The 26,344-nt window shown below is 41.9% G+C and overlaps 1 protein-coding gene across 2 annotated transcripts in view; it reads left to right on the forward strand.

The window, feature by feature from the left end:
• The window catches only part of macrod1 (mono-ADP ribosylhydrolase 1), a 161,617-nt gene that overhangs the window by 99,083 nt on the left and 36,190 nt on the right, over positions 1–26,344 (forward strand). For both annotated transcript variants that reach the window (XM_049585298.1, XM_049585297.1), the window contains exon 5: positions 3,176–3,292. In XM_049585298.1, the coding sequence (XP_049441255.1) occupies positions 3,176–3,292 (117 nt within the window). The remainder of the gene's footprint in view (positions 1–3,175; positions 3,293–26,344) is intronic.

Consider the following 26,344-nt stretch of genomic DNA (forward strand, 5'->3'; position numbering starts at 1 on the left):
TTTTATTCTGGGTTAATTATGAATTATTGACGCCAGACTCCTACCTCTGAATTATTTCAAAAGAAAAGCAGAGTCTTGAGCCAGGATCTGAGCAGGCGACAAGTGCTGGTGAGTTACTGGCAGACCGGCTGACAGCACTGTGAGAAAATGACCACATTTACATGCACACTGATTTTCTTCTATTACTCAGAGTCTGAATTTGAGTTTGGATATTCTGAATTAGGCCTTTTTCCGCATGAAGCATTTTCCAATCAAGGCATGGGATAAGCTGATATTAGTCAGGTTTTAGGAGCATTCTTTGGACATGTATACAGTGCATTCAGAATACGATTGGGTTTTAATCACAGTTTGTGACACACAGCCTCTTGGTTGTTTACTATCAGTGCTGTGCGTTGTCATGGGTACTTTGTACACAAACCAACTACAGTTTGCAAGGCTGTAGTAGAGATGCAGGACCAAAAGAAAAGCCCACATCTTTGGTCAGATGAAGAAACCTATCAACAGGCTTTTGGATATGCGCAAATATCACAACACTGACCTTTTCAAGGAGGCTATGTTTGCACAGTTCAAGTCCGCCAACAGTGGAAAGCTTTGAAAAAATCCTATTATGATGTGAAAAAAAAAAAAATGACATGCGGCTCCAGCTGTTCCACTTTTCCATATTTTGACGTGACAAATGACATGTTAGGGCAGTGGTTCCCAACTGGTGGGACGCAGTGCAAAAGTGGGTTGTGAGTCCATTCTGAATGAACCGCACTTGCAAACATGTCAAGTTTGTACAGTGAATTTTCAGCAGAGAGCTTTTATTCAAAGTGCTGTTTCCTGCTGCAGAGTGAGTGACTAACAGACAGCTTCTGGACTGAGACAGCAAACTAGCTCAACACAAGTATGATGCCAGTGTATTAAATTGTGTGGACCTCGAACTAATGACTAAGGAGAAATCTGGACTGTGTGGCTGGACCAGTTGGGAACCACTGTGTTAGGGCATATTAGTTGGAGCATGCACTGCTGCATGTAAACAGGAATATTAGTGGAATAATAATTTTCATTAGCCATGTAAACAGCTTAGTAGGAATATTGACCTTTTTGTAACAAGGACAAAACCCCTGATATTTTGTGCATATAAACATAGTCATAACATAGCATTTGAATATATATATATATATATATATATACATATATAGTGTATACTACTAAGTTGTTTTGCCAACTACATTTTGAGGGAAACAGTTGCTGCCAGGATTATGTTGAGCAGCTATGATGTTATTGTTGTAGGATCTTTGATGCATGTCATTCCTCATCTTTCGTTTCCCTTGTTTCCTGTCATCTCTGCTCTGATAATGTTCATACAAAGGGTTAAAATGCCTGAGATTATGCTTTTCATGAAGTTCCCTGACAAAGTGGCACAGTCTAAACTTGTGATTTTACACTGTCTAGATAATGAATTTTCCCGGGTGGGATAATAAAGCTGATCTCTCTCTCCTCTTTCTGTGAGATGATTAACAGACCTGATGTTTAGTCTGAATGTGACAAGAAAGGGGAGAAAGCTGAGCATTCAGATGCTCCGATGCTATCTTTTTACTTTAATGTCTAAGCACACTTTGCTTTCTTCTCCAGATTTAATCTGAATCTTCAGTGTGCGGCCAACACTTCACTGGAATATGTGTGAGGTTTCCAGAGCTACCCCCGACTTAAAATTTTCTTCGATCAATAGTCGTCAATCAGGGACATTAGTCGACTGGTCGCCCGCATGTATATGATATTAACTTAATTATTAAATGATATATTTTGGGCAGGGCAACACAACAGTTTGAGTTGAAGGTGTGACAAAGAATAGTATCAGTAACATTGTTAACATTGTGCTACATTACAGAGAAATACAAAACCGTACTAATGAACCTTCATTAATATAGGCCTATATTTCATCTACAAGTGCACGTCACACACTGAGCGAGCCGCCTGTTAATGACGCTGTCGGCAAAGCAGTAATGATTGTGCAAAGTGGCTAATGGGCATGTAGCTACTGACATGTTTCAGATGATACGTCATGTTTGTAGTCGACCAATGAGTTTACATATCACCTTGCGTTCGACCTTCACCTTCTCAAAATGATCTCTGATTTCCTGCTTGACATGTTACTCACCGCAGATACTTTTATTTTGAAAAGGTGCAGCAGCTCCTAATAGAGTTCCATGTTTTTTCTTTGTTTGTTTTATTTTTCTGCGACTAAACAGCCAATTAAATTTTGCTGACTAATGACATTTCTGGTCGACTAATGTTTGGTCGACTATTAGGGGGCAGCCCTGGTGGTTTCCTTGATCCTATGAAATGTAATGTCACATCATGATATAATATAAAGTAACCTTTATATAAAATGTTCAAATTATTCTATAAAGATTATTTTCTTTTCATCAATTTAAGTCAAATATTTTGGCTCTGAAGAATGTTCCTTAATTGTGAAGTCTTTTGTTTTTTGTTGCATTGCAGCATTTAAATCTGTTGTTCCTGTTTTATCTTAATTTGTTCCAAGTGTGATTTCATTAAAGTAAAACGCTGCTTTCTTGGGTCCATAATGCTGAGAACCACAATAATAAAGCTGTTGAGCTCAAGATGGTATAAATATTAACGTTGAGGAAATGTGTCTAACTGGGAGGGGCGCAGAGATTGTGACTGAAACTGGTAAATTGGCACAGCTGTAAAATTGCTTTTCCTGCATCATTGCCCTCCTGGAAATGAACACAGTCACGGTCTTTAGATGTGGTGTGGATCAAAGATAGATACAGATTTATGAAAATGTAATTAATAAAGACTAATTGACCAAAAAGTCAAAGTCAGCTGAGCCCTTAATAACACATTAAATGGAGTAATTAACTAAGGCAGTGGCCCTAAAATCCATTAAATAGACTGACACACAGAGAGACAGATGCTTTGACTTATTAAAAGGGGCAAAAAAAAAGCAGGATTACGGGGGAAAAGTTGGCAACCTGCAGAAGATGGGAAATTCAACTGCTCACTACTAATACCGACATCATCCTGGTCCTTTGAGCGCTAAGCTTTGACACCTGTAAATGTGTCTGCTGGACTTCAAACATTTAGACTCCTTATAAGTAGTCAGATTGCAGAGGATTCACATAAGTAGGCCAACTCTCTGAATCTCCTGTCTTCTCTTCTCCAGTGGACGGAGCGATCCACCGCGCTGCAGGTCCACTGCTGAAAAAAGAGTGTGCTTCCCTTCATGGCTGCGAGACCGGAGAGGCCAAGATCACCTGTGGCTACGGCCTCCCAGCAAAGTGTGAGTATGAAGTGTGTGAGTGTTTGTTTAACATCCACCTACCTTAGTGTGGTTTTACTGGACTGTTTGCAGGTGTGAATGCGGAGGAAAGTGTGACAGTGATGATGCAGGATGTTAAAAAAGAGCAAGCTGCACAGTTGACTTTCAAGAGATAAATAAAGGTTAGACAACAGATGAATAGATAATAAATAAATAACTACATAAAAGAAGGCAACACGAACATTTTATTCTTCCTCACAGAAACATGCACAATTTAATTAAATTGTTTTTCTTTCTTCTTAAAGTAGATCAGTTTCCCTCTCCAGCCCAGATTCTACAACCAGCAGAAACTCATCTAGGTATCCACAATAATGTCACTTACTACCTTCCTTTTATAGCAAAGTAAATGGCACTCAATTATTAAGTGGCACTCCACTGCGGCATGTATAATGTGACGAAACTGAAGATTCAACATGGCAGGAAAAGCTTTTCTAGGTGTTTTAGTTCTGAAAAAAATATTCTCCTACGGCTTCCCAGACATCTGAAACGCAACATGCGACTGTGGGGAGAGCCTCAACACTCGGTGCAGACAATAAAAGGAACTGAGCAGCAGTAACGACACTCTGGAAACTACAAAATTAAAACTACAATCTGTCTTCTTGTTTCTAGACACTGAGGACATTCATCTTCAGTTTCATCACTCATGTAGTTACTGATAATCTATTCAATTAAGCTTATTTTTAAAGCTGACTAAAATATTGTATCACTTTAGTGTTTTCACTCAGTAAAATGTTCTGGTTTATTTTAAAGAAACACTGGGCAGTTAGCATGAGCAGTAAAAGCTGCCACGACTGATCAAAAACATTCTCCATCTGGAAACTCTGGCAAAGGAAAATTCAAGGAAAAAGCTGTTAGCTGACCTCTTGACATCAGGGCTGCAATTAAAGGGGACCTATTATACTCATTTTCAGGTTCATGCTTGTATTTTGGGTTTTCATGAGAACATGCTTTAATGTTCAAAAAACACTTTTTTCTCTCCTCATACTGTCTGTGCTGAAACACCTGTGATCACCTTCTGTCTGAGGTGCTCTGTTTTAGCGCCTGTTTATCTGAGTCCCTCTCCCGTCTGCTCTGACTGGTGTTTCCAGGTCTTTAGTATCTCTGCATTTCTGCACCAACATTGCAGCTAGGAGGTGACTGTAATGGAGAATAGCTGTACTTTATATGTGACAAATCACCAAAAAAAGCCTCTTAACATGATCGGAAATCTGGGAGAAGTTAACCATTATTACATGTTTCCTTGATGTTAGCATGTTGCTACATGTAGCAGTGTATGTACTGTAATATAAACACTGCAGTAGCACGCCAGGAGCCGATGACCATATAGAGAAATCTGCTAGGATCTGATGTCATCTTGTAGCTAAAGCTGTTGGAGACAGAGTAAACTGAACAGTTTGCTCACAAGGATTACATGTACATAGGTTCACCTCATTATTTGAAACTTTGGCCACATTTAATATGAAAATCCTACACTGTAGAATTAAATATATGTGTGACAGAAAGGAAAAGCATTCTTTAAATATCATATTCTTTGTTGATTAATCTGTGAATAGTAAATTTGATTAGACCCCCACAATGGGAACTACTGGTTTAAAGCTAAAGCTACACTTTTTGTCACTATATTCACACAGTATTATTTAAGGCTATGTAAAAAGTCATGTCCCTCATCCTCCTGTTTCCTCTGAAGACATTTGCTAGAATTTACTGCTTGCACCAAAAACACCCAATCAGAGCTCAGAAGTCTGTAACACAGCTGTCAATCATGTCAGTCACTGCTCTTGAAATGGGGCCAAACTGTTTTATTGATCAAATATGAACCAAGATTCTGTTACTGCATTGTCTGTTTCTTGCCTCAAATGTTTATAGAAATACATTTTAGTGTACTGTTTAGCTGTAAAATGAGAAAGGTTTTGACCTGGCAGCCATGTTGGACATAGTCGAGTGACGCACCAACACCGCCCTCCAACTGGACCAACATTCTCATTTTACAGCTAAACAGTACACTAAAATATATGTCTGAAAACTAGTTTGACCACAATTCACGAGCAGTGATTAACATGATTGACAGATGCATCCAAGACTCCTCGGCTTCGATGGCTGTTTTCGTTCACATGCAGTCGGATCGTCAGAAGTTACAGCTACGGCTTAGCTGACTGCTTGAAAGTGCGCTGCTATAACACTGCAGCAGCGCTTGCTTAATAAGTAATGTGGCAGAAAAGACAAAAAGCTATGAAGTCACCTCTCAGTTTAACATGTCAATTGATACTCAATACCAGAATTCTTCCTAAGTCGGATTTCTTAAAGAGGGTCTCCACCGATTTTACACTACAAAGTCTGTTTACAGGTCTGGTTAGTTAGGGTGACCATATTTTGATTTCCAAAAAAGAGGACACTCGGCCGGCCACGACATAGGCTACTTAAATGATACTCGTAGTTTACTCAAAGATGCCTTATCATTTTAATTTATTTAAAATTTATATGTATGGATAGAAAATTCAGTTATATTACAAAATAATATCTCTCAAAGACAGAAATTCAGATAGGCCCCAATAGGGGACACATACACACACTAGAGTGTGGCGATCCGAGCCCGACGGTACCCGACAGGTCGGGCCGGGTTTGGTCAAAAATGTAGCTATAAATTGTTTTCGGGCTCAGGTCGGATTCGGTCAGCTTTCAGTGAAAATGTAGTGTAAAAATAAATAAAATCCTATTGTCTGTCTAATAAATTGCCTTAAGTGATGTCACTTGAGTCAGCGTCAGTTAAGGGTTGAAAACTACAAGTTTGAAAATGAAAAGAAAATCTGAGCATGAGGATTTAAAAAGACGTGAGACCTCTGTAGGTCCTCATTTCTGCTTGAGTCTACATGAGCTGCTACTAGCATGACACACCCAAATCTTTGACCCAACCATTTGCGGTCGAGTTGCATTGTGGGTGATGTAGGAGCCAAGTTTTGACAAGGAAGATGAATGTGTGGAATAAAAAAGGCGATACCTCTGAATCTGTTAAATCGATTTTCATCCTTTTTCAAAGTGTCCATTGTGAGTTACATGAGTGCACTGCTAAATCAATGGAGTTCAACATTGTAACATGGCAGATTATTTATAATGAAAGCCTTTTAATCAGCTACACCCTCACTACTACCTGTCTCATACTGTATGTAAAGAGTTACACAGTTCAAAGGCCTCTGAAGCTAAAACAGTTAACACCTCCTGCCTCTTATTTTAAACATGATCTTCTGTCACCAGCTAACCATGATATTGTGCACCACCGTTATGCCACACACACAGCATGATAGGTAATGCAACAATGCCCTCGCCAAGCTTTGTGAAATATAATGACCACCCAGGTGTGTGTGTGTGTGTCTGTGTCTGTGTCAGTGTGTGTGTGTGTGTGTGTGTGTGTGTGTGAGAGAGAGAGAGAGATTAAAGGAACACTGAGTCTGTGTGATATCAGCTTATGGTTCCACGGAGAGTTTAAGTTCACAGTGAAAGACGAAGGGGGAAAAAAGGGAAAGAGAAGCGATGATAAAGGCGAGCTCAAGGCAGAATGGAGAGCAGGAGTAGAAGAGATAGATAAGGAGGGAGTGGGAGAGTGGTAAAAGAAATAAAAATAAAACCAAGCAGCGTGGGGGAGGGGACGGATGTGAGGGAAGCTGAAGACAGGAGGGAATTAGTCAGGAGATGAGTTCTTACATTGTCTGTTCTCCTTTTGTTGGTTTGCGTGTTTAACTTTGAGGACGTTAGCTGTGATGTTTACATACGTGTGAATGGATGCTGTCTGTCACATGTGTGCATGTGTGTTTCTCTCACAGTGATACGCTTGTTTGTACAGTCTGGTAGTGTGCATACTGTGTTTACTTGTGTCTGTGTCGCATTAAGTGTATCAGTGTATACAGTGTGGGTTGCCTGTCAGGTCCAATCAATCTCTTACCTGTAACTCTCTGTCAGCAGGATATCTGTGTGACTGACTATCTTTCTGACTCACTGACTGACTAACTGTGTGTGTGGGTGTGTGTGCATTCATGTGTACGTGGCCGCTGCCCAGCATGTGGTATGGAGACTGGTTCTCTCCTCCCAGACAAAATATTAAGTCCCAAGAATAATTCAACATGCGTCTACTCCAATGCTTAAACACTCACAACAGGGCTTGATTACCTCTCAGCAGGAGGGAGAGAGGCGAGACAGCAACAACACAGGGAAAGCAAAGGAGGGATAACAAAGCAGGCAGAGGACTGTGTGAAGGCAGCGCGCCGCCGTGGAAAAGAGAAAGAAATGAAAATGAAACTCGACAGGAGAGAGGCAGGGAGGTTGAGAGACAGGTCCAATCTCAAAGCCAACACTTTGATCTTGATTTGTATGGGCTTGCCACCAGATGTGGGATTTAAAGAGCGTCTGACTCACGAGTTGCCAAATGGTCCAGAGGACCTGCTGTCAGCCCTCCATGCAGAGTGTCCGTCGATGATCCCGCAGCCACTTAGCCAGCAGCATCCCAGTACCGTAACCTAGCAACACCCGGAGCGCATGGCACACTACTGCTGCTGTTTAGTAAGAGTTGCATGCAATTTGGGGATGTTGACAAATGACAGCTGGAAAATTTCAAGCAGGCCCTGCCTAAATTCACATATTAACCAAAACTTAAAGGCAGTTAAATCAGCAATCTGTCAACTTTGGGGCATATGAGCCGCTGTAATTAGGAGGACTTGATTAGGAGTGGAACGGTTTGAGATCAGTCTGTTTGTGTGTGCATAAATTGAGCGTGTTGCTCACTTGTGAGCCAACTGCGTGCTGTAAGATGCATGTGCACACATGTAGGTGTGCGCTCCTGTGTGTTTTGTGGTTGCCAGACAGGGGAGCGTGGGCCAAAAGTGTTGTCCGGACGACCCAGCGCCCCAGAGCTCACCTGTGTACCGATAAACACAGCTGTAACCCTGCTATCCTGTTCCCCAGTCGGCCCTCGCTCCCCCGCCGATCACAGCGAGATACAACAGTGTGCCTCTCTGGGGAGGGAAGGTGCCAGGGGCGGGTCTAAAGAGAGCGAGAAAGAGACAACAGGACCATAATCACTATTCACATTCAGTAAAGGCAGCGCTCTGACGTCAGTGCAGAGACCTACAACCTTGACAACCGTTAATTCTTATTCTGGTGATCAGCTGCAGCATCGCAAAAACAAATACAGTGAAAAAATATTTGATACAAGCTGCACTGCTTGATATTTTTCCATGAAGGTTATACAGATACATTATTTGACAGGCAGTTGCAGTTTGGCACAAACAGTAGGTCCAAGGGAGCAAAATCCATTCTCTTAGCTGTGTTTTTAGTCTTTACCAGTATCTTAAAAAAATCTCAGCAGCTAAATGCTTCACTATGCTCAGCAGCTGGTCCCTAACTTTGTCAGCCGTTTGGTGCTGAGCAGGTGGTGTACAGTGGGCTTTTAAAATAGTTTTCTTAACAAAAAAAGTTGCCTGCCACAGCTGAAAACAAGTCGGATCAGAGTGGTGAGACCAAAACAGAAAGTTTGCAGGCTGGAAAACTAAAATATTGAGTCTATGGTCACTATAATGCTCCGTAGAGGGGAACTGCAGAGTAAGGGCTGCCCCTGAAAGTTGATGATCCAAGTCATCAGACAGAGACCCTTCAGTCGACTGTGATTCTTTCACTAAAACGGTCATTTTTGTTTTGTTTTGTCTTGTTTTGGGCTTTTTTGGTCAGTAATTGTGCACTGTGCAGTGTAGTGGGAATGTTTTGCTCCCCAGATTTAGCTGTAGAGTAAACGCTCCTCACTTTCACACTGCTCTCTGGTGCTGGCATCTGGGGACCCAGACCCTGGGTGAGTCTGAGTGAGATGGAGGCAGCTGCCTGGAGGAAGAGAGGCTTGGCCCTGTCAGTCTCTGAGAAAATGTTATCATGTGCCTTCTGCTTTGAAGTGGTGAATTTAAAGCTCACAGCAACTTATCACTACACAGTCTCTAGCTTTTGTTTGATAAAAAAGGTTGTTAAGCATTTCAGTCGCAAGCATAGTTAGCATGCACTAGCTCGTAGGGCTAACTTGGCTTGTGTGCTATATCACGTGAATGTCTTTTAACGTCCCGCTGAATACCATTCAAACTCTTTACGTAAAGAAAGAAACAAATAGTCAGATCATTGTATTGAACAGCCAAATCCAATGACTGGCGTAATTCTGAGTCATTACAGCAGTAATGATAGTTGTTTGTGGGTTCATCACTATGAGCAGCCCCTTCCACATAAAAGTAGTCCTCTGATCTATTGTAAATATGCAAAATATTGATAAAAGCAGATTTAAGATTAGTTGAAGTGCTGTAATAAATCCAGTATGGAACAGATAAGAGGAAACCTCAAACCTATTTTCCGCAGGTTAACTTTAGGTCAAACAAACACTTCTTTCATCTTTTTCTAGATTTCAGCCCCAAAAAATCTCTAATTAACTGCATTTAATGTAGCTCAGTAAAGTGTACAAAGCTTTTCGGTGTTATTGAACACACCGCTTTAATGTTGTCCCAAATATTTTCTCTTTGCAGTGTCTTGTGTTTAGCTGGAAATTGGTAGAGAGTGAAGGATGCTGTTTGGGGAGTAAAGCGGGAGTAGCACAGTTGGAGGTGGAAAAAGATGGAGGGAAAACAAGATGGAGATGGATAGGCCAAGATAGAAAAAATGCTGAAGGAAATAGAGAGGTACAAAGCAAGAGAGATATCACTCTGTCAAAAACTGGCTGCTATGCTCCCCTCTCTTCCCTCTCCTGCCTCCCATCTCCCAGTTTCTGTTCCCTCGGTGGCCAATTACCGCTAATTAAAATCCTCACTGCAGCTCTCCCGGACTCCCCCTCTTCCTCTCCTCCAAGACCTCCATCTCTCTGCTTCGCCTGTCGCCCTGTCGCTCTCTCTCGTCTGTTCCCCTTTCTTTGAAGATGTGGTGTTTTTGCCCGGCGTGATCAACAACTTAAACACCATGTTTCCTCCCGTTCTTCTCATCTTCTTCCTCACCTTTCTACCTCTCCACCTCCACTCTCCTCTCCTCCACACTCTTACATTTGGTCTCCCTCCTCCTCCTCCCTCCTCTTCTTCCTCCTTCTCCCTTGTATCTCGCTTCCATCCTCTACCCGCCTTTCCTTTCCCTCCAAGTCTCACCTACTCCCTCCCTCCCCCTCTTTTCCTATCATCATCAGCAGTAAGGTTTCTTTAGTAGTGCCAAGAGACTTGACAAGACTCTGGGCTAAAGACTGTAGCACTCAGACTGTGATACCTTGCTAGTTGGGGAGTTTTTTTTTCCTCCTCTTTTTTTTGACAAGGTTGTCGACATCTTTGCTTCTTCCTGCCTCGGCGTCAGCAGTGTGATCCTTCTAGGTGTTAAAAAGCATCGTCAAAGCTGCTGCTGCTGATGAGGAGGAGCGTGATGATGATGATGATCACAGCAGCCCTGGTGTTAATTCATTCAGTTAATTCATTCCCCTTGAAGGAGAAAAAGGGGATGAAAAAGAAAATAGCTCCAGTGTTGCTTGGTTTAGGGAAAGAGAGTTGGTGTGAGGGAGAAAAGAACGTCTTTGCCGCTGCTCTCTGATGAAGAGAATTATGTCCGCTCCTTTTAGCATCGGCATCTTGTTCCCCCCCTTCTCCATCCACTCTTGTCCTCCTGTTTAGAATAACTGCCTGTCTGTCTTTTTCAGAGAAAGGTGGAAAGAGATAGGGAGAGCCGTAGGGGCCTTTACAAGACCTGAGCCTTCCTTTTGTGCCAAAGGCCCGGGCCTGGATTTAAGAGCTGTGTCCGCTTGACTGAGCACAAACTGAGGCCAAGCACACAAAGGACCAGCTAGCCTTTTTCCTGCCTCCTGCTTTAAAGGCAGATAAAGAAAAGCGAGGGACAGATGGAGGTATGAGAAGAGAGAGAGAGAGAGGGAGAGAAAGGGGAGGGGATAGAGTATGGATGGATGGATGGCAGTTGAGTATTAAAAGCAGGAGCAGTGACTCGTGGCCTCCCAGGTAAGAATGGTGAGAGGCCGAGGGACGGAGGAGAGGGAGGGGAGGGGACGGAGGAGAGAAAGAGCCAAAAGGAGCGGTAATGACAATTGGCAGGAAAAAAGCTGGAATGGCTGACAAAAAGAAAAGCCGGGGCGGGTGTCACCGGATGGCACTCAGTCAAGTTCTCTTAAGACTCACACCAGTGTGACGCCCACTTAGAAGAGAGAGCACACACATGCACGCACACGCACGGCCTCTTTGCAGGGTAAATGTGCATAGCAAATCAGGTGTGTGATGAATATAGTTTGAGCTGCACTCAAGTACAAATTTACTTTGCTGCTCCCCTCCTTACAGTTTCTCTGCCTTGTCTAACCTGTCTGGTATTTTTACCATCACTTTGTTTCCTTTGCTCAGCCTGTTTATCATTGTGTTTTGTGTGTGAGGATCATACAGTGCGATGAGGCCTTAATTAAACAAGTGTAGCCGTATGTTTTATAAAAGTGTCTAAATGCCATCTGTTAGAAACAAGCTTTTGTGTTATAATTAGGTCAGACTGTTTTCACACATTGATGAAAGGAGCCTCTTAGTATCTTAATCGATCTGATAAAAACTACAGTATTCTCTGGTGGGAAACCACAGAGGACATCAGCACTTTGTGAGGAGAGAGGACAAGTGACATAAAAGAAAAAGACTGTGGGAAGAGTTGCGGATGATGGAAATAGTCACAGTCATTACTCACCAAAGGAGAGAAGCTCTCGCACACTCCCCGCCTTACTTTAAATGATATTTTTCCACACATATATTTATTACATTTTTATGCAAATGTTTTAATCAGGTTGGCTTCAGAGAAATATGAGAGGTATCCATGTGGACCATTTTTATTGCACCAAACATTATCTTCATTATTAGAAACACCATAAATCAAAATCCACACACAAGCCTGTGGAAGTTGTTTATTTTGTATTTAAACTTCTAACCAACTACGTTTCAGGGAGGGTCATTTGACTTTTTACTACATTTATTTAACAGCTCTAGTTACCTGCTACTTTCAAGATTTGAAATGAAAAATAAAGATTACTATGTTGTGAGCTCCACCTTGACAAGCTGCTACATTAAGATGCTGCTTAGATGTTTGCATCAGTGGTAGTAATCCAGAGATATAAAATATTAAAATGCAACACTGACATTCTGCTCTGCATTCTGCATAGTGAGTGCTTGTCAAGAGGCAAACTCCAGGACTGCAAAATGAAGCCACTGCTGAAGTGCCAAAAACTGCAGTTCCTCTAATGGCCACTTGAGGTTTGCTCCAAAATAGAGTCAGTCTTGATAGACCCTCATGTTGCAGCAGAAATAAACATGTTTACAGCCTGGTACAAAAACGATTTTGGATTTTGGTCTCTATAAGTAATTTCACAACTGTACAGGGCTGAATTTTAATATAACTCATCCATTAGTATTTTATTAAAGCTTAAAATTATGCATATTTAAGAGTGGGCTGCTTTGACTGACAGGCTGTCTGCGAGGTGTCACCTCAGTCTGTTGCCCTTTTTACACAGAGATCCCACGATGGGGCTGCTATGAAGTCCTGTCATTATGCTGCCTTTGTTTTACACAGAACCAAAGAACACAGGTATAATGCCACCCCAGTGTGTGATTTTAGATAGCATGCCGGCATTCTGGAAGCAAAGGAGGCATGACGGGCATGACGTATAACATAACTGCATCTTCCTCTAGTGTGACATATGACATACGCATTGACAACACTTTCTAAACAGTCACAATGGCATAACATGGGGATAACAATCATTTACCATCTCTGGCAGCTGAGCTCATCCTCTGCTTGCAGAAAGGAGCTCCCAGACCTCCTTGTCTCCCCATTATACGGACATTTTTGGCTGCTGGTCTTCTTCTTTGAGTTAGCTGCTAACTGCTTCCAGCTGCTTTTTGATTCTCCTGGCGGTGGGTCACACATTTACCATATGTACAACGTCTGTGGTATTAAAACATTTTGATGAAATGTTGGTATATGTTATTTCATCTGTGACAATTGTATGCAATATAATATGCAGTGCATGGTTATTTAGTATGAACAAACTGAGAGGCATGGTAATATCAGAAACGTCACTTCGTTTCTTTCTCTTTTTAATAAAACTTGTTTCTGAGACAATGTTTGTAGAGACAGAGACACACTTGAAGCATGATACAGTATAGATATCATACACAGAATACATAGGAAGTGCAATGTACATAGTGTAACTCGCTGTGCTGTACAAAGCGATTCCTTCATTGGATGAAACCCCAGAAATCAACATAACATCCAAAGCTTGTTGGAGATTTATGTAACTGTTGCCTTGAACAAGTCTGTAAGGAGAAGACGAGGGAAGAACAGGAGAAAGAGCTGAACATCCAGTGAGGAAACAGTTAGATTACAGAAGATAAAGGCAATAATCAAATCATTGCACAGAATATCTTATTACAATCCAATGAAGCTTGTTGTTCAGGCTCTTTGGAAACACGGTCTGCAGAGTAAAAATCAAAAGGCCTCACATCTGTTTAACAATAGGTGATGATTCCCTCCCCTGTGTGAAAGATCGACCTTTCCAGCCCCACAGAAGACACAGTACGTCACCGAGATGCACGGCCACACAGTAATGACAGCCATTAATTCATATTGCGCACTAATGTTCATCTGCAGGCAGTTTCAAATGTCTTCTTTACATATCATAAAATGATGTGTGACACACTCAACATGGGCGCATGTTAATGTAATGACAATTTGGAAATATTCAACCTCTGGCAGGATGATAAAATGTGGCCATTACATGCTTATTTTTGCACCCTATGCAACTACCACGTTGATGGCTGCTGTTAGGTCGACGGCATAAAACTGCTTGTTGGAAAAAATGCTTGTGCCTGTTATGTGCAAAATCAGCATGAAGGAGCTGGTCTGTTAAGTTTCTCCCTCATTAATCAACAAACCGAGCCCGAAACTGAAAAACACCACAGTACTGATGTGATGATGTGCTAACAATCTGAGTGGTCCATGTGGGTCCACCTCCGTAACTTACATGAGGAGGTTTAGTATTTGTCTGAATAAAACCTGTTGAAGGTCTTTACTCTATAACATTAAACCTGTCACAACTGTAAGTGAAAATTACAAGATATTTTTCCTTTCAGTGGCATAAATGTACTTTTCTATAGACACCTGTGCTTGCTTTATGTGGGCACATTTTACACTTACATTTAGAGTACAACATTTTTCTGAGGGTACAACTTGGATATAATGGTCTATGAGTCTTTCACTTTTAACTCTTTCACAGTTTTTATTCTGTCTCTGGGTAGGTGAGAGCTCTGGCCAGAAACAATGTTTACAGGTTGTCCCTCCATCCCATCCTCGTGAACGAGATATCTCAGGAACGTTTGGAGGGAATTTCTTTACATCCGGCAAAATGTCCACTTGGATTCAACGATGAACTGACTTTGAATTTTTATACATTTTTGGCGATAGCTCAAATATTCACATCCCAAATAGAAGGGCACGTGGGGAGCGCAGACATCCGTCAAGACCAAATGTCCTGTCTCACAATGTTAATGAAAGAGAGAAATCCTTTGCGTGTTCACCTTGTGATTCTGATACACTCCAAAATTGAATGGGTTCTTCCCTGGCCCATGCACCACCCTTCGTCAAGTGTCATGAAATCCAGCTAGCAGTTTTTCCATTATCCTGCTGACAAACAAATAAACCAAACTGAAAACATTACAGCCTCGACAAAGGTAATTATGACAAAGTGTCACATAAATGTTAAATAGGACAAAATATTAATGTGATGACATTCTATATTCTACAGGTCAAAGATCAACTTCACTCTGACATCATAATGTTTTCTGGCCATTATTTAGCATCATAACTCGGGACCAGAAGGGGAGCCATGTAGTCAGATACTGAATTGGTGACACTAATCTCATACATGTCAATATAGTGCTCCATCCATCCATCCATCCATCCATCCATCCATCCATCCATCCATCCATCCATTTTCATCCGCTTATCCGGGACCAGGTCGCGGGGGCAGTAAGCACCCCAGACATCCCCCTCCCCAGCTAGCTCTCCAGCTCCTCCTGGGGGACCCCACGGCGTTCCCAGGCCAGATGAGATGTGTAATGTTTCCAGCAGTGTTCTGGTTCAGTTGGACGTGCCCGGATCCTGATCAGATGCCCAAACCACCTCAACTGACCCCTTCCGACGCGAAGGAGCAGCGGCTCAACTCCGAGCTCCTCACCCTATCTCTAAGGCTGAGCCCAGTCACCCCACAGAGGAAACTCATTTTGGCCGCTTGTATCCGTGATCTCATTCTTTCGGTCACTACCCAGAGCTCATGACCATAGGTGAGGGTTGGGACGTAGACATAGTGATATCTACCAATATTGCCATAAAATACACTAACCATCACCTTTTTAGAAAAAATCTTTCAAAGTTCTCACTGCATATATAATGTATATGGAACTTGGACTGGTTGGCGGAGGCATACAACTGAGAGGCAGTTATTCTGGTTGTCCTTATGTTGTATGTTATTCTCTCTTTAGAGAGCAGTGAATTGCTGGAAAACAACACTTCCTTTTTCTTCCACACACACACATGCTTGCACTCACTCACACACACACAAAATACAGAACTTTGGTAGTTTTGCAGCTGAACCAGAGATCCTGTCACTTTTTTATTACTTGTCGCCTACATTGACCGCCAACATTTTGATTGGAGATTATGGTGTGTTATGCTAGTAGCGGCTAACAGCCTGGAGCTGCTAGCCTCAAGCAGGGATGAAGAGGCTCCTGCTGTCACTTGAGGCGATTGATCATATTTTGTGCAGCTTCCTCTGGAGCCACAAAAGGCTTTATACAACTTTTTAAACATATGCAGTAGTACTCCACAAGACCTGTTAACAGACTTTGATGTTTTAAATTGGTGGGTTTTCTCTTTAACTCTGGGCACAAAGCCAGGCCCATACAGAAATTGTTTTATTTTTTTTTTATTATTTGGTGTGCACAGAGCCCTGACCTCAACCCACCCAACACCTTTCAGATGAACTGGATCGCCAACTGTGTGCTGTGATTGCCCAACATCAGTGCAACCTCACTTAGTCACTGAATGGGAGCAAATAAATGCAGCTTGAGCTCAAAGTTGTGTGGAAAGCCCTGCCAAGGGGAGTGTTACAGCAGCATTTTAATGTTAATTTTTGGAATTATGTGTTCAGCAATCAGAGTGTCGAGTGTCCACATACTTTTGGCCTTGTGTGTGTGTATTTTAAATTCAGTGAAAGAGGTTTCAAAATCCCTCATTTGTTATCAAAACCTCACCTAATCACAGGGGGTGATAGTGTATGCTTTCAGCATTTTAAGTACTCACGCACGTACATTTACTGTCAGTCACACATGCTTTCAGAAGACACACATCCACCCTCTCCCTTTTACACTGCTCCCCACACACTTACTCACACATGCTCCACAACACACTGTCCAACACACTCTCTCCTTCACACATAAATCCCTCACACATCCTAACATGCTCCGCTAGCTTTCCATCTCCCCATCGAGCTCCCGTCGCTTCCCCCCCACTTCTCCCCCTCCCTCTCTCCCTCTCTGTGTGTTTCAGGGTAATGTGAGCCAGCAGCCGTAACACTGGGGTGGGGAGGAGGAGGAAGGAGGAGGAAGGGGTGGTGTTGATGTATGGTGGAACTAAAGCAACCCTGCCGATCGATAATGTAAACAGGAGCGAAGAGAGGCGGTAAATAAGGCCGACTCCTGACAGAACTGTCTACCTCAGGTGACGGAGAGAGAGGCAAAGAGAGGGGGAGAGAGAGAGAGGAGAAGTAGGGGGAGAGGGGGTGAGAGGAATATCTAATAGAGGAGGGGAGGAGGAAGTGGGAGACAAGGATGCTGGGGTAAAGAGGATAATGGAGGGATGAGAGAGACAAGGTAGGAGAGGGAGGGACAAATGGAGCAGAAAAAGAGGAGAGAGGAGGGATGAGGGAGGGATAAAATGGAAGAAGGGAGGAAGGGATAGGTGACGGAGGGATGGAGGAGAGGGTAATGAGGCGAAAGGAGAGGTGGGATGACTGGATGAGGTAATGGTGAAGGAGGGAGGCAGGGAGAAGAGTGACGACAAAGGACGTAGAATCAGAAGGATGGAGTAAAAGGGGAGGAAGGAGATGGAGAGACAGAGGGGAGAAAAGATGATGGAGTGAGGAAACAGCAGTAGTAAACAAAAACAGGTAGAAAAACAGATAATTGGGTTAGCAATGAGGAACAATTACCAATCATAGATTACAATCAGTTTCAGTAAGAGACAGTGTCTGTACTTGTTTACTTGTTTGTGTGTGTGTGTGTGTGTGTGTGTGTGTGTGTGTGTGTGTGTGTGAAGTGGAAACAGTGTAGCAGTGACATTTAACAGATGAAATGCAGATTAATGACCACCAAGTGACCCACTGTTGAACTACACCAACACAGCACCCACAGCACTGCACACACACACACACACATTAAAACACACACACGACCGAGTTGTGAACCTTGCCGCTGCTGAGTGGTGCGTCGATGCATCGGCATGGCTGAACGACTCTTTGAGAGCACATGTTCACTCTGCGCTACTTGACTGCTGGAGTAGTTCACACTGAGAGTAAACACACATGTGACAACATAAACAATCACACAAACACACTGTTATATTATCATGATTACACTGTTCGGTCTTTTGCCTTTCCACTGTCGCTTTTTTTGTGCTCCTTCATGCGTGACTGCGTGTTTGACCACGGTTATTAAAGCTCATGTGTCCGTGAGTGTTTCATCTGCAGATTCACATGTTTTAATCTGCCTCTGCTGCTATTTAAAGAGACATCTGTAGCTTTCTCATACACTATAAATAAAACTGTTGCTGCTCACCAAGTGATGAATCACAATAGTGATTCATCCTATAGCCAGTTCTTGGGAGCTCTTAAATTTGCAGTTTTAAGCCAGTGTTGTTTTTTTTTTTACTGATGTGACACTTTGAAATAAAGTTTTCTAATGCTCTCTCAGCAGCTTTAGCAGTGTACAAAATACAACATTACGCTGTATTTAAAGGAATGTCATTGCCCTGATCTATATGTGTCGATGATGAGCTATTAATCTTCACCAGAAAATTTTACAGAAGCAAAGTGTCCTCATACAATGGTTCATATGATATGTAACATATTATCAACCCATGCATGACATTGCATACTCAACATAAAGTTACGTAGGTCAGATTTAGGAAAAGAGGCATTGTGATGATGTACCTTTAAAATGGCTTAAAACAACAACTTGGTTTCACATGGGTCTGAGCACTTGTCTCCTGGGTAGAGTCCTGTGTTTGTTTGACCCATCCACCCCACCAACTTGCCTTCTTACACAGACTTTTGGTCTTTATACCACTTCCTTCTTTACTCAGCCTGTCTCGATTACATGAGTTATATATGAATTACTGGCTCACGATTGCGTGAGTTATGTACAAGTTGGGGTGCATTGCTTTTCATAGGTGAACGTTTGAACAGAGCACATGAGCAGCCTGACAAAAAAAGAAAAAGCTACAAAAAATTATACTGGGATGATATGAGCTACAAATTTCTGTTTTCCAAATTAACAATTCTGACTAAGTTGTGATGAAAACCTAACAAAATTTAAGTGTTTTGTAGAGCGGAAACAATTAGTTGATTAATTAGTTACTCTGTCAACAGAAAATTAATGAGCAGCTCTTTTGATAATCAGTTATGTGTTTAAAAATATAATATGCACAATTGTCACTTACTGTTTGTAAACACACTCAAATGTGAAAGTAAAAGCAGACCTCAGAGTCACTCTCATTTGGTGTTTCACCTCGATATATTTGCCATTTTCAGTGCTGTGTCTCTTGGGTGCCTGCTGCTTACACTTTTACACCTGATCACCACCTTATCACCCCGGCCTTACCTTAGAGCTGTGTGGGCACACACACACACACACACACACACACACACACACATAAACGTCGCAAACACAGAAATAATAAGAAAATAAGAAACTGCAATTACCGCTTCATGGTTTACATCCATGTCTGTTAAAACATAGATGCTTCACACACATCTCCCCCCCGGCAGCAGAGAAGATCTGTACAGTCAGCAGTTTCAAGATCGGCACCAAAGATTAGTAATTCAGTATCAGACCAAATGTCTCTTCTTCTTTTCCTGAGTCATGATGTTGAGTAATGGCCAGAAGAGAATTTTTGCAGAATATTATGATGACACAGTGAAGTTGACCTTTGACCATTTGGATGTGAAATGTCATTGCTTATTCATTATATCCCATTAGACATTTGATTGAAATTTTGTCAAAATTAACACAGAGTTCTTGAGTTATGGCCAAAGTGAGACCAACGCCTTTTCTTTTTAAGGAAGCTGAGGAGTTTCAGTGTACACAGGACAATCATGAAATTGTTCTATTATACTTTCTTTTGACATTGTCTGTTGGTTTGTTAATCTGAGCCTTAAAAACAAGAACAAGTTGTAAAAAGTGGTCAGATTGTGTTGTAAGATCACTGGTGTTACTTTGAATAACCAACAGCATCTGTATGACGAGAGGATCACCTCTAAAGCTTGGTCTGTTGTCTCAGACTCTCAACATCCCCTCCATGTTGAGTTTCAGATGCTTCCATCAGGGCGGAGGTTTTGCCTCCCTAAATGTAGCACTAAGCGTTACAGATCATCCTATGTCTGGTCTGCTATCACTTATCTTAACCAGCAGTGACCACTAATTGTCCATGATTTACCCCTGTTTGATACTGGATTCTGTATGTTTGTGTTGTACTGTCTGTTTTGTTTTACTTAGGACTACTGTCTGTATCTCAAATTGCCCCTCAGGGACATCAAAGTTTTACCTTACCATACCTTAGATTACAGTGATCTTGACCTTTGCCCTTTAGCCCTCAAATCAGTTCAAACTTGAGTGCAAGTGGATGTTTGTGCCAAATTTGAAAAAAGTTCCTCAAAGTGTTCTTGAGATATTGCATTCTCAAAAATGAGAAAGACAAGGTCACAGTGACCTTGACATTTGACCCATGACCACCAAAATGTAATCAGGTCATAGTTCAGAGTCCATTTGTGCCAAATTTGAAGAAACTCCTTCAGTGTGTTCTTGAGATATCGTGTTCACAAGAACAGACAGACGACCAGAAAAGATAATGCCTCCTGCTATGACTATCTCTGGTGCAGAGGCAGGGTCTCCGTGGAAAAATACATCACCACACTCTTCTAGTGGGTCATACCCGATGACTGAGAGGGATTATTATTGGACAGGGCGGGTTGGGCATGGTGAAAGGCAGCGGGGGGCCTTGGGCTGGTGTCGAGCCCCTGGCCAACACAGCAGGGACCTTGCCTTTGTTCATGGGATGCCCTCTCTTCCCGCTGAGCTACTCGATGCCTCTATACTTTGTTTTTTAGGAAAATCTTCCACAGGACATCATTGAGTCAATAATCTAGCAAAAACGTCTCCCAGCTTCTCAAATGAGAATAGCTGCCGTTTTTTAACCTTCTGGTTTTCATTCATTCATTCATTCATCTTCTAACCTCTTGAGGGTCGTGGGGGGGCTGGAGCCTAGACTATGCCAGACTACGGACAATTTAGAGTGACCAATTAACCTAGTCCCCAATCTGCATGTCTTTGGACTGTGGGAGGAAGCCGGAGTGCCCAGAGAGAACCCACGCTGACACGGGGAGAACATGCAAACTCCGCACAGAAGGGCTCCCATGCCCGGGATCAAACCGGCAACCCTTCTGGTTTTATAAAATGAATATCTTGGATTTTGAATTGTTGATCAGATTTGACTTCAGGCTTTTTTTTTTTTTTTTTTTTTTTTTTATACAGTTTTCTGACATTTTATAAACTGAACGATGAATTGGTATAAATAATCAACAATGAAAACCAGAAGGGCACTCTGAGAGCGCAGACCTCCGGCAAGGCCAAAGCCCTCTCTTGCAATGTTAACAAAAACTGAAACATATTTTGTGCATCTGACCCTTGATGTGCCTCGCTCCTAAAATTTAATGAGTGGTTCCTTGGTCCATGCTGCAGCCTTCAGCCAAATTTCATCAAAATTGGGCCAGATGTTTATCCATGATCCTGCTGACAGACAGACAGAAAAACAAACCAAACTAAATACATAGCATTCTTGGCTGAAATAATAAAGTCATAGTTTAGGAGTGTAGTAGAGTCGACAGTTGTTGTTGGTGCATGAGGAAGAAATAAAAATAGTAGTAGGCTGATGTTGTGGCTCCTGACATCTAATAGGCCTGCAGCTCATTGAGAAGACTGCACACAGGGTCTGGTGGAAGGTTAAGACTTAGCTAGAAAGAGTGTTTGCATAGACACTAAGCTCAGATTTTGAACAAACGTGTACGGTGAGCAGAGCAGGTCGGGAGGGACAGAGTCATTAAGGTTATCAAGTGTTATCCTCCCATTACAGATTACAGATGTTTGTCTGAATTAGCCCCATGACACCTCCAGAAGGATCATTACTGCTGAGAAGCTGGAGTCATGATTCGTCACTCACACACATACACACACACACACACACACACGCACATGCACACACACAGCACTAATGCTCACACTTTTGTTCTTACACAGAGCCTACTGTTGTATTATTGAAGCTTAAAACATACGGACAATTCATGCGGCAAATCCAAGAAAAAAATATCATGGATATCCACCTCCTCTTTTATGAGATATGGAGGAAGTGATATATCTTAGACCTTTGATAATCTATGCTATAGGAGAATATTAGCGTCTTAATAGCCATTCGAAGTATAAACAGTCTTTGATTGCAGCACTTATTATTCTTTCTGTGTGGGTTCATGCACTCACACTAAGTGATTTCTCGGGGACCGCACTCTTTTTCATCAGCGAGCAGTTTGATGAAGGACTGTCACGTTATACAGACAAGTTTCTTTCAATTCACATCTGTGCACTCCACTGTGAGCAGCAGCAGTCTGTGGTGCACACTTTCATCCACACACTGCTGGTCTAAGGGGGACACGGAGGCATCACAGCATATAGTTTTTGATAAGTTTCCATTGGTGTAAAGCTCCCCGTCTCCCGTTTAATGATTGCAGGAGGAGTATTTTCTGCTGAAAGTGCTGCTTTATTCAGAGGAGCAGGAGAAATGCAAACATTGTGCAACAAACCCTCAGAGACTTACCAGCTGACTCTGCAGCTCTCTTCAGTTCTATGCCGTGTTTTAGTGTCTTTCAGCTCGTTGTTTTGGTTGTACAGCCTTTACTGATTTGGTTCACTCTCTTTCTGCCCTCATCAGCGTCACTTTCAAACACATCAGGCGCCTGTTTTCAGCAAATAAAGCTCTGAAAATCCACTACTACTAGCTAGTGAGCAAAGTGGAGCATTTAGCAACTAAAGAGCCAGATATTTCCCTCAGGAGTCGATAAAGACCAAAAAACAAAAGAGCCCAAAGAGAATGAATATTGAACTTACATTCATCAGGTGGACACAGCTCCAAATAAGTACTGCGTCTCCTGGGTGCGTAAACAGGCAGCTGTTTTCTAACATGTTTGCTGCATCAGCCTTATAAGTTGTTGAATGTTGAGTTTATACCTTGTGCTGCATAAATGGCCAAAACAAGTCAGTTAATGCAGCTTTAATTATTAAAAATGGTCTGATTATGGTTCATTTTAATGTTTAATGATAATGCTGGGAAAGTAGAGAATTTCTGGGAGCATATTTTAGGCACTTGTCCTGAAAACCTTTTAAAATAAGTAAAAAATACTCTACGAGATTTCTTGAACCTTTTCAAATCAACAAAAATGAACTATCTACTCTGTCCTTGTACCGACCCATCAAAACTATTAAACCATTTACATAACAGTCTGTAAACATGAAAAATACTAGTACAAGTACTGTATCAAAATTAGATGGAAGTTGGTGAAGATGGATTCAGGCAGCACGATGTTATGACTGCTCTGGACATGGATGCCATGATGAGTACGATATATGTATGGTTAGACAACCCGGTGAAGTTTGAGAAGTTTCATGGCATCAGTAACACCCTGGATACTGAGATCGTCCCAAAGTCTGACCATAAGGAGGAGGAGACTCACATGCTTATTGTGGAGGGCTTTCTGCTTTACACCTACGGACCTTTGTTTGATGTGCTCAACCGACGTCAAAAAGAGGAGGTGCTCCAGGAACTATATGGTGCATAAACTACACAAGTAGCATACATTAATTCTGTCTCAGTAGTGTTAGATGCATGAAAATCAATTTCAAGTCAGTAAAGTATTTTGATTTGAGTCGTATTCAAACGGCTTCAGAACATGTGATATCTTACAGATGTATCCCAGTTCAGTTAACTTGTATCACTGTCTGATTGTGTTTAGAATATTATAGTAACCTTTTATAATGAAGCATGTTTTGATATGAATCATCTGTTAAAGAAATTTAGGTGTGTATATATGTGTCAAAATGTTTTCTGCCATGCCCTCCTTAAAGAAGATTTAGCAAAAAGTTGTGCTATATTGAAGCTTAAACTAGGTTTTCTCTCTCCCAAGAGTTTGCTCCCTTTCAGCTTTGTCTCTCAGATACTTTGTTATTAAGAAAAAAACACAGCACAATAGGATTTTGGCAGCCGGAGCTCTGTTCCACCGTCTGGGCATAATGAGCAGATCCTGCATTGCTAACCAAATATCTGCCATTGATTGTGGTTAGGTGGCAGAATTTCCTTGTCAATGGATACAACTGCAACAAATTCTAACAACAAATGAGCCTGTAAAGTGTGTCTGGGAAGTGGGCACCAGAACACATTTCAAGCTACTGTTTTGAATTTTGGGTTTTGAAATAAGATCAGCGGATCATATTTCAAAAAGTCCCAAACACTGTGTTAAATCTTTCTGCCTAATGGCCTCCTATCCTTGGAGGGTTGGATTAAAGAGCTTCTTCTGGGCTTCTTCTGCACTGTGGAGTCTGCGGCTTGTTAAGTGTGTGTGTGTGTGTGTGTGTGTGTGTATGAGAGAGAGATACAGAATGAGAGAGAGTGAGTGTGTGCTGTGTTAATGTCCATTTTAATCTAATTAATCATTATGCTCATACTGTGTTGAATTGTAAAACAGATAAATCTGGCCCATGAGGTGGGCGCCAAGGGAGAGCCTGGACACAACGATTCTGTGTGATGTGAAATGGACAACTGCATATCAGTGTCTTAAAACAACAGGAAGTTCGTTATTGTATTGTAGTATTGTAGTTGCTTCACTCACCAACACGGTGAACAGTTGCCTGTAATCATCTTAAACATCTCACTCCTTCTTGGGGTCGTACCTCGTAGTCAAATTTGAACAGACATGGTGGACATATTTTTAGATTCACTGTGACTTACAACTTCTGGAGGGTACCACTGTCTGAAATGACCATTGCAACAATCATCCATAATTCTAATTAGAAAAATACATTTTTTATAACTTCAGAATTTGCCTGAGAATCATCACATTTTCAAGCTTCCTTCAGCATCAAAGTAATTCAGTGATCATCATCTGTAAATCTATGGGTACATTACAAACAGAACTGCAAATAGCTAATTTGGAGTAGTTTTAATTAGGCCAATTTGCCAAAATGTAAATGAATATAGGCTGAAGAAACAGGGCTCAAGCCTACAGCATTATTCACTGAATCCATTTGCTTCATGTTAACATCCCTCGAGGCATCATGGGAACTGTACTTCCAAGGTGGATTTTGTTTCCTATTGAGATTATTATTGCATCATACCTCTGTGAAACCTTGTTAAAGTTGTTACAGCTGAAATACATTGAGCGTAGACGCAAAGTGTTAAGTAGGCAGGGTGGACCGGGGTTTTTTGACCTGCTACACAGACTCTGTCTTTCTAGGGTGTTACTCAGTGACAAAGTAGTTCTTAATACAGGGTTTGGAAGCATAGGCTACATTAACAGGTACTTAATTAATTAATTGGATCGTTTTTATAGTGGGGCGTATTGATTTGATTGATTTATTTAATGTGAAGTGGAAAAAACATCCAAAAGGTTATTCTGCTGCGTAGCATTGCCTCTGGTACAATGAGGTATTCGTTTTGATCATTTTTAGATAGATTGTACTTGTTTTCTTACACAGTTCAATGTAGTGTTCACCTGTTAGAGAGCTGAAAATGTGGCACAGTGGTACAGTGGGTAGCAACGTTGCCTCACAGCAAGAGGGTTCCTGGTTTGAACCCAGGGTTGGAGGTTCGAACCCACTGTGGAGGTTGCATGTCCTCCCTGTGTCAGGGGGGTTTTCTCCAGGTGCTCCGGCTGCAGATTAGGTCAATTGGTGACTTTAAATTGGCTGTAGGTGTGAATGTGAGTGTGAATGTGAGACCCTATGTGTTAGCTGTGTGATAGTCTGGTGACCTGTCCAGGGTGTACCCTGCCTCTCGCCCAGTGTCAGCTGGGATAGGCTCCAACCCCGCGACCTGTAACAGGATAAGTGGTTAATGACAATGAATGAAGGAGGGCTGTGGAGGTGTGCGTAGAGAAAAAAAATTGAACAGCCATGTGAAATAGGACTGAGCAGCACGGTGCCTACAGGGGCAAGTGCGGCTTCTGTGGTCAGTGTAGCAGCTCCAGCTGATTATAGAGATCGCGCTTTGCTGCGGGCATGCAGCAGTAGGCGTGTCTGTGCCCCATGGATTTTGGTTGTAACATTTCTTCATATCTGTTACGCCAGTTTAATGTCTTCATATAGGTTCTATTCAGTTTAAACTATTAGAAGTGGATATAGTACCACACTGCAAATAAGCTCCACACATATGTTGCATTGTTAGTGATGTTACATGTTTACTGATGGAGAAAAAAAGCCTCTTTTACATGGAGGTTAACAATATGACTTCTTTTATGACCACCGGGCAGGTTTGGGGCTCTTTTTGGGCTGTGTGGTGTGTGTCAAGTCAGTGGATATCTGTCTGGAAATACTGCAGATCATTCCAGTAGTATCACAGAACTGA

The sequence above is a fragment of the Epinephelus fuscoguttatus genome, linkage group LG9, assembly GCF_011397635.1.
Source record: "Epinephelus fuscoguttatus linkage group LG9, E.fuscoguttatus.final_Chr_v1".
NCBI lineage: Eukaryota > Metazoa > Chordata > Actinopteri > Perciformes > Serranidae > Epinephelus > Epinephelus fuscoguttatus.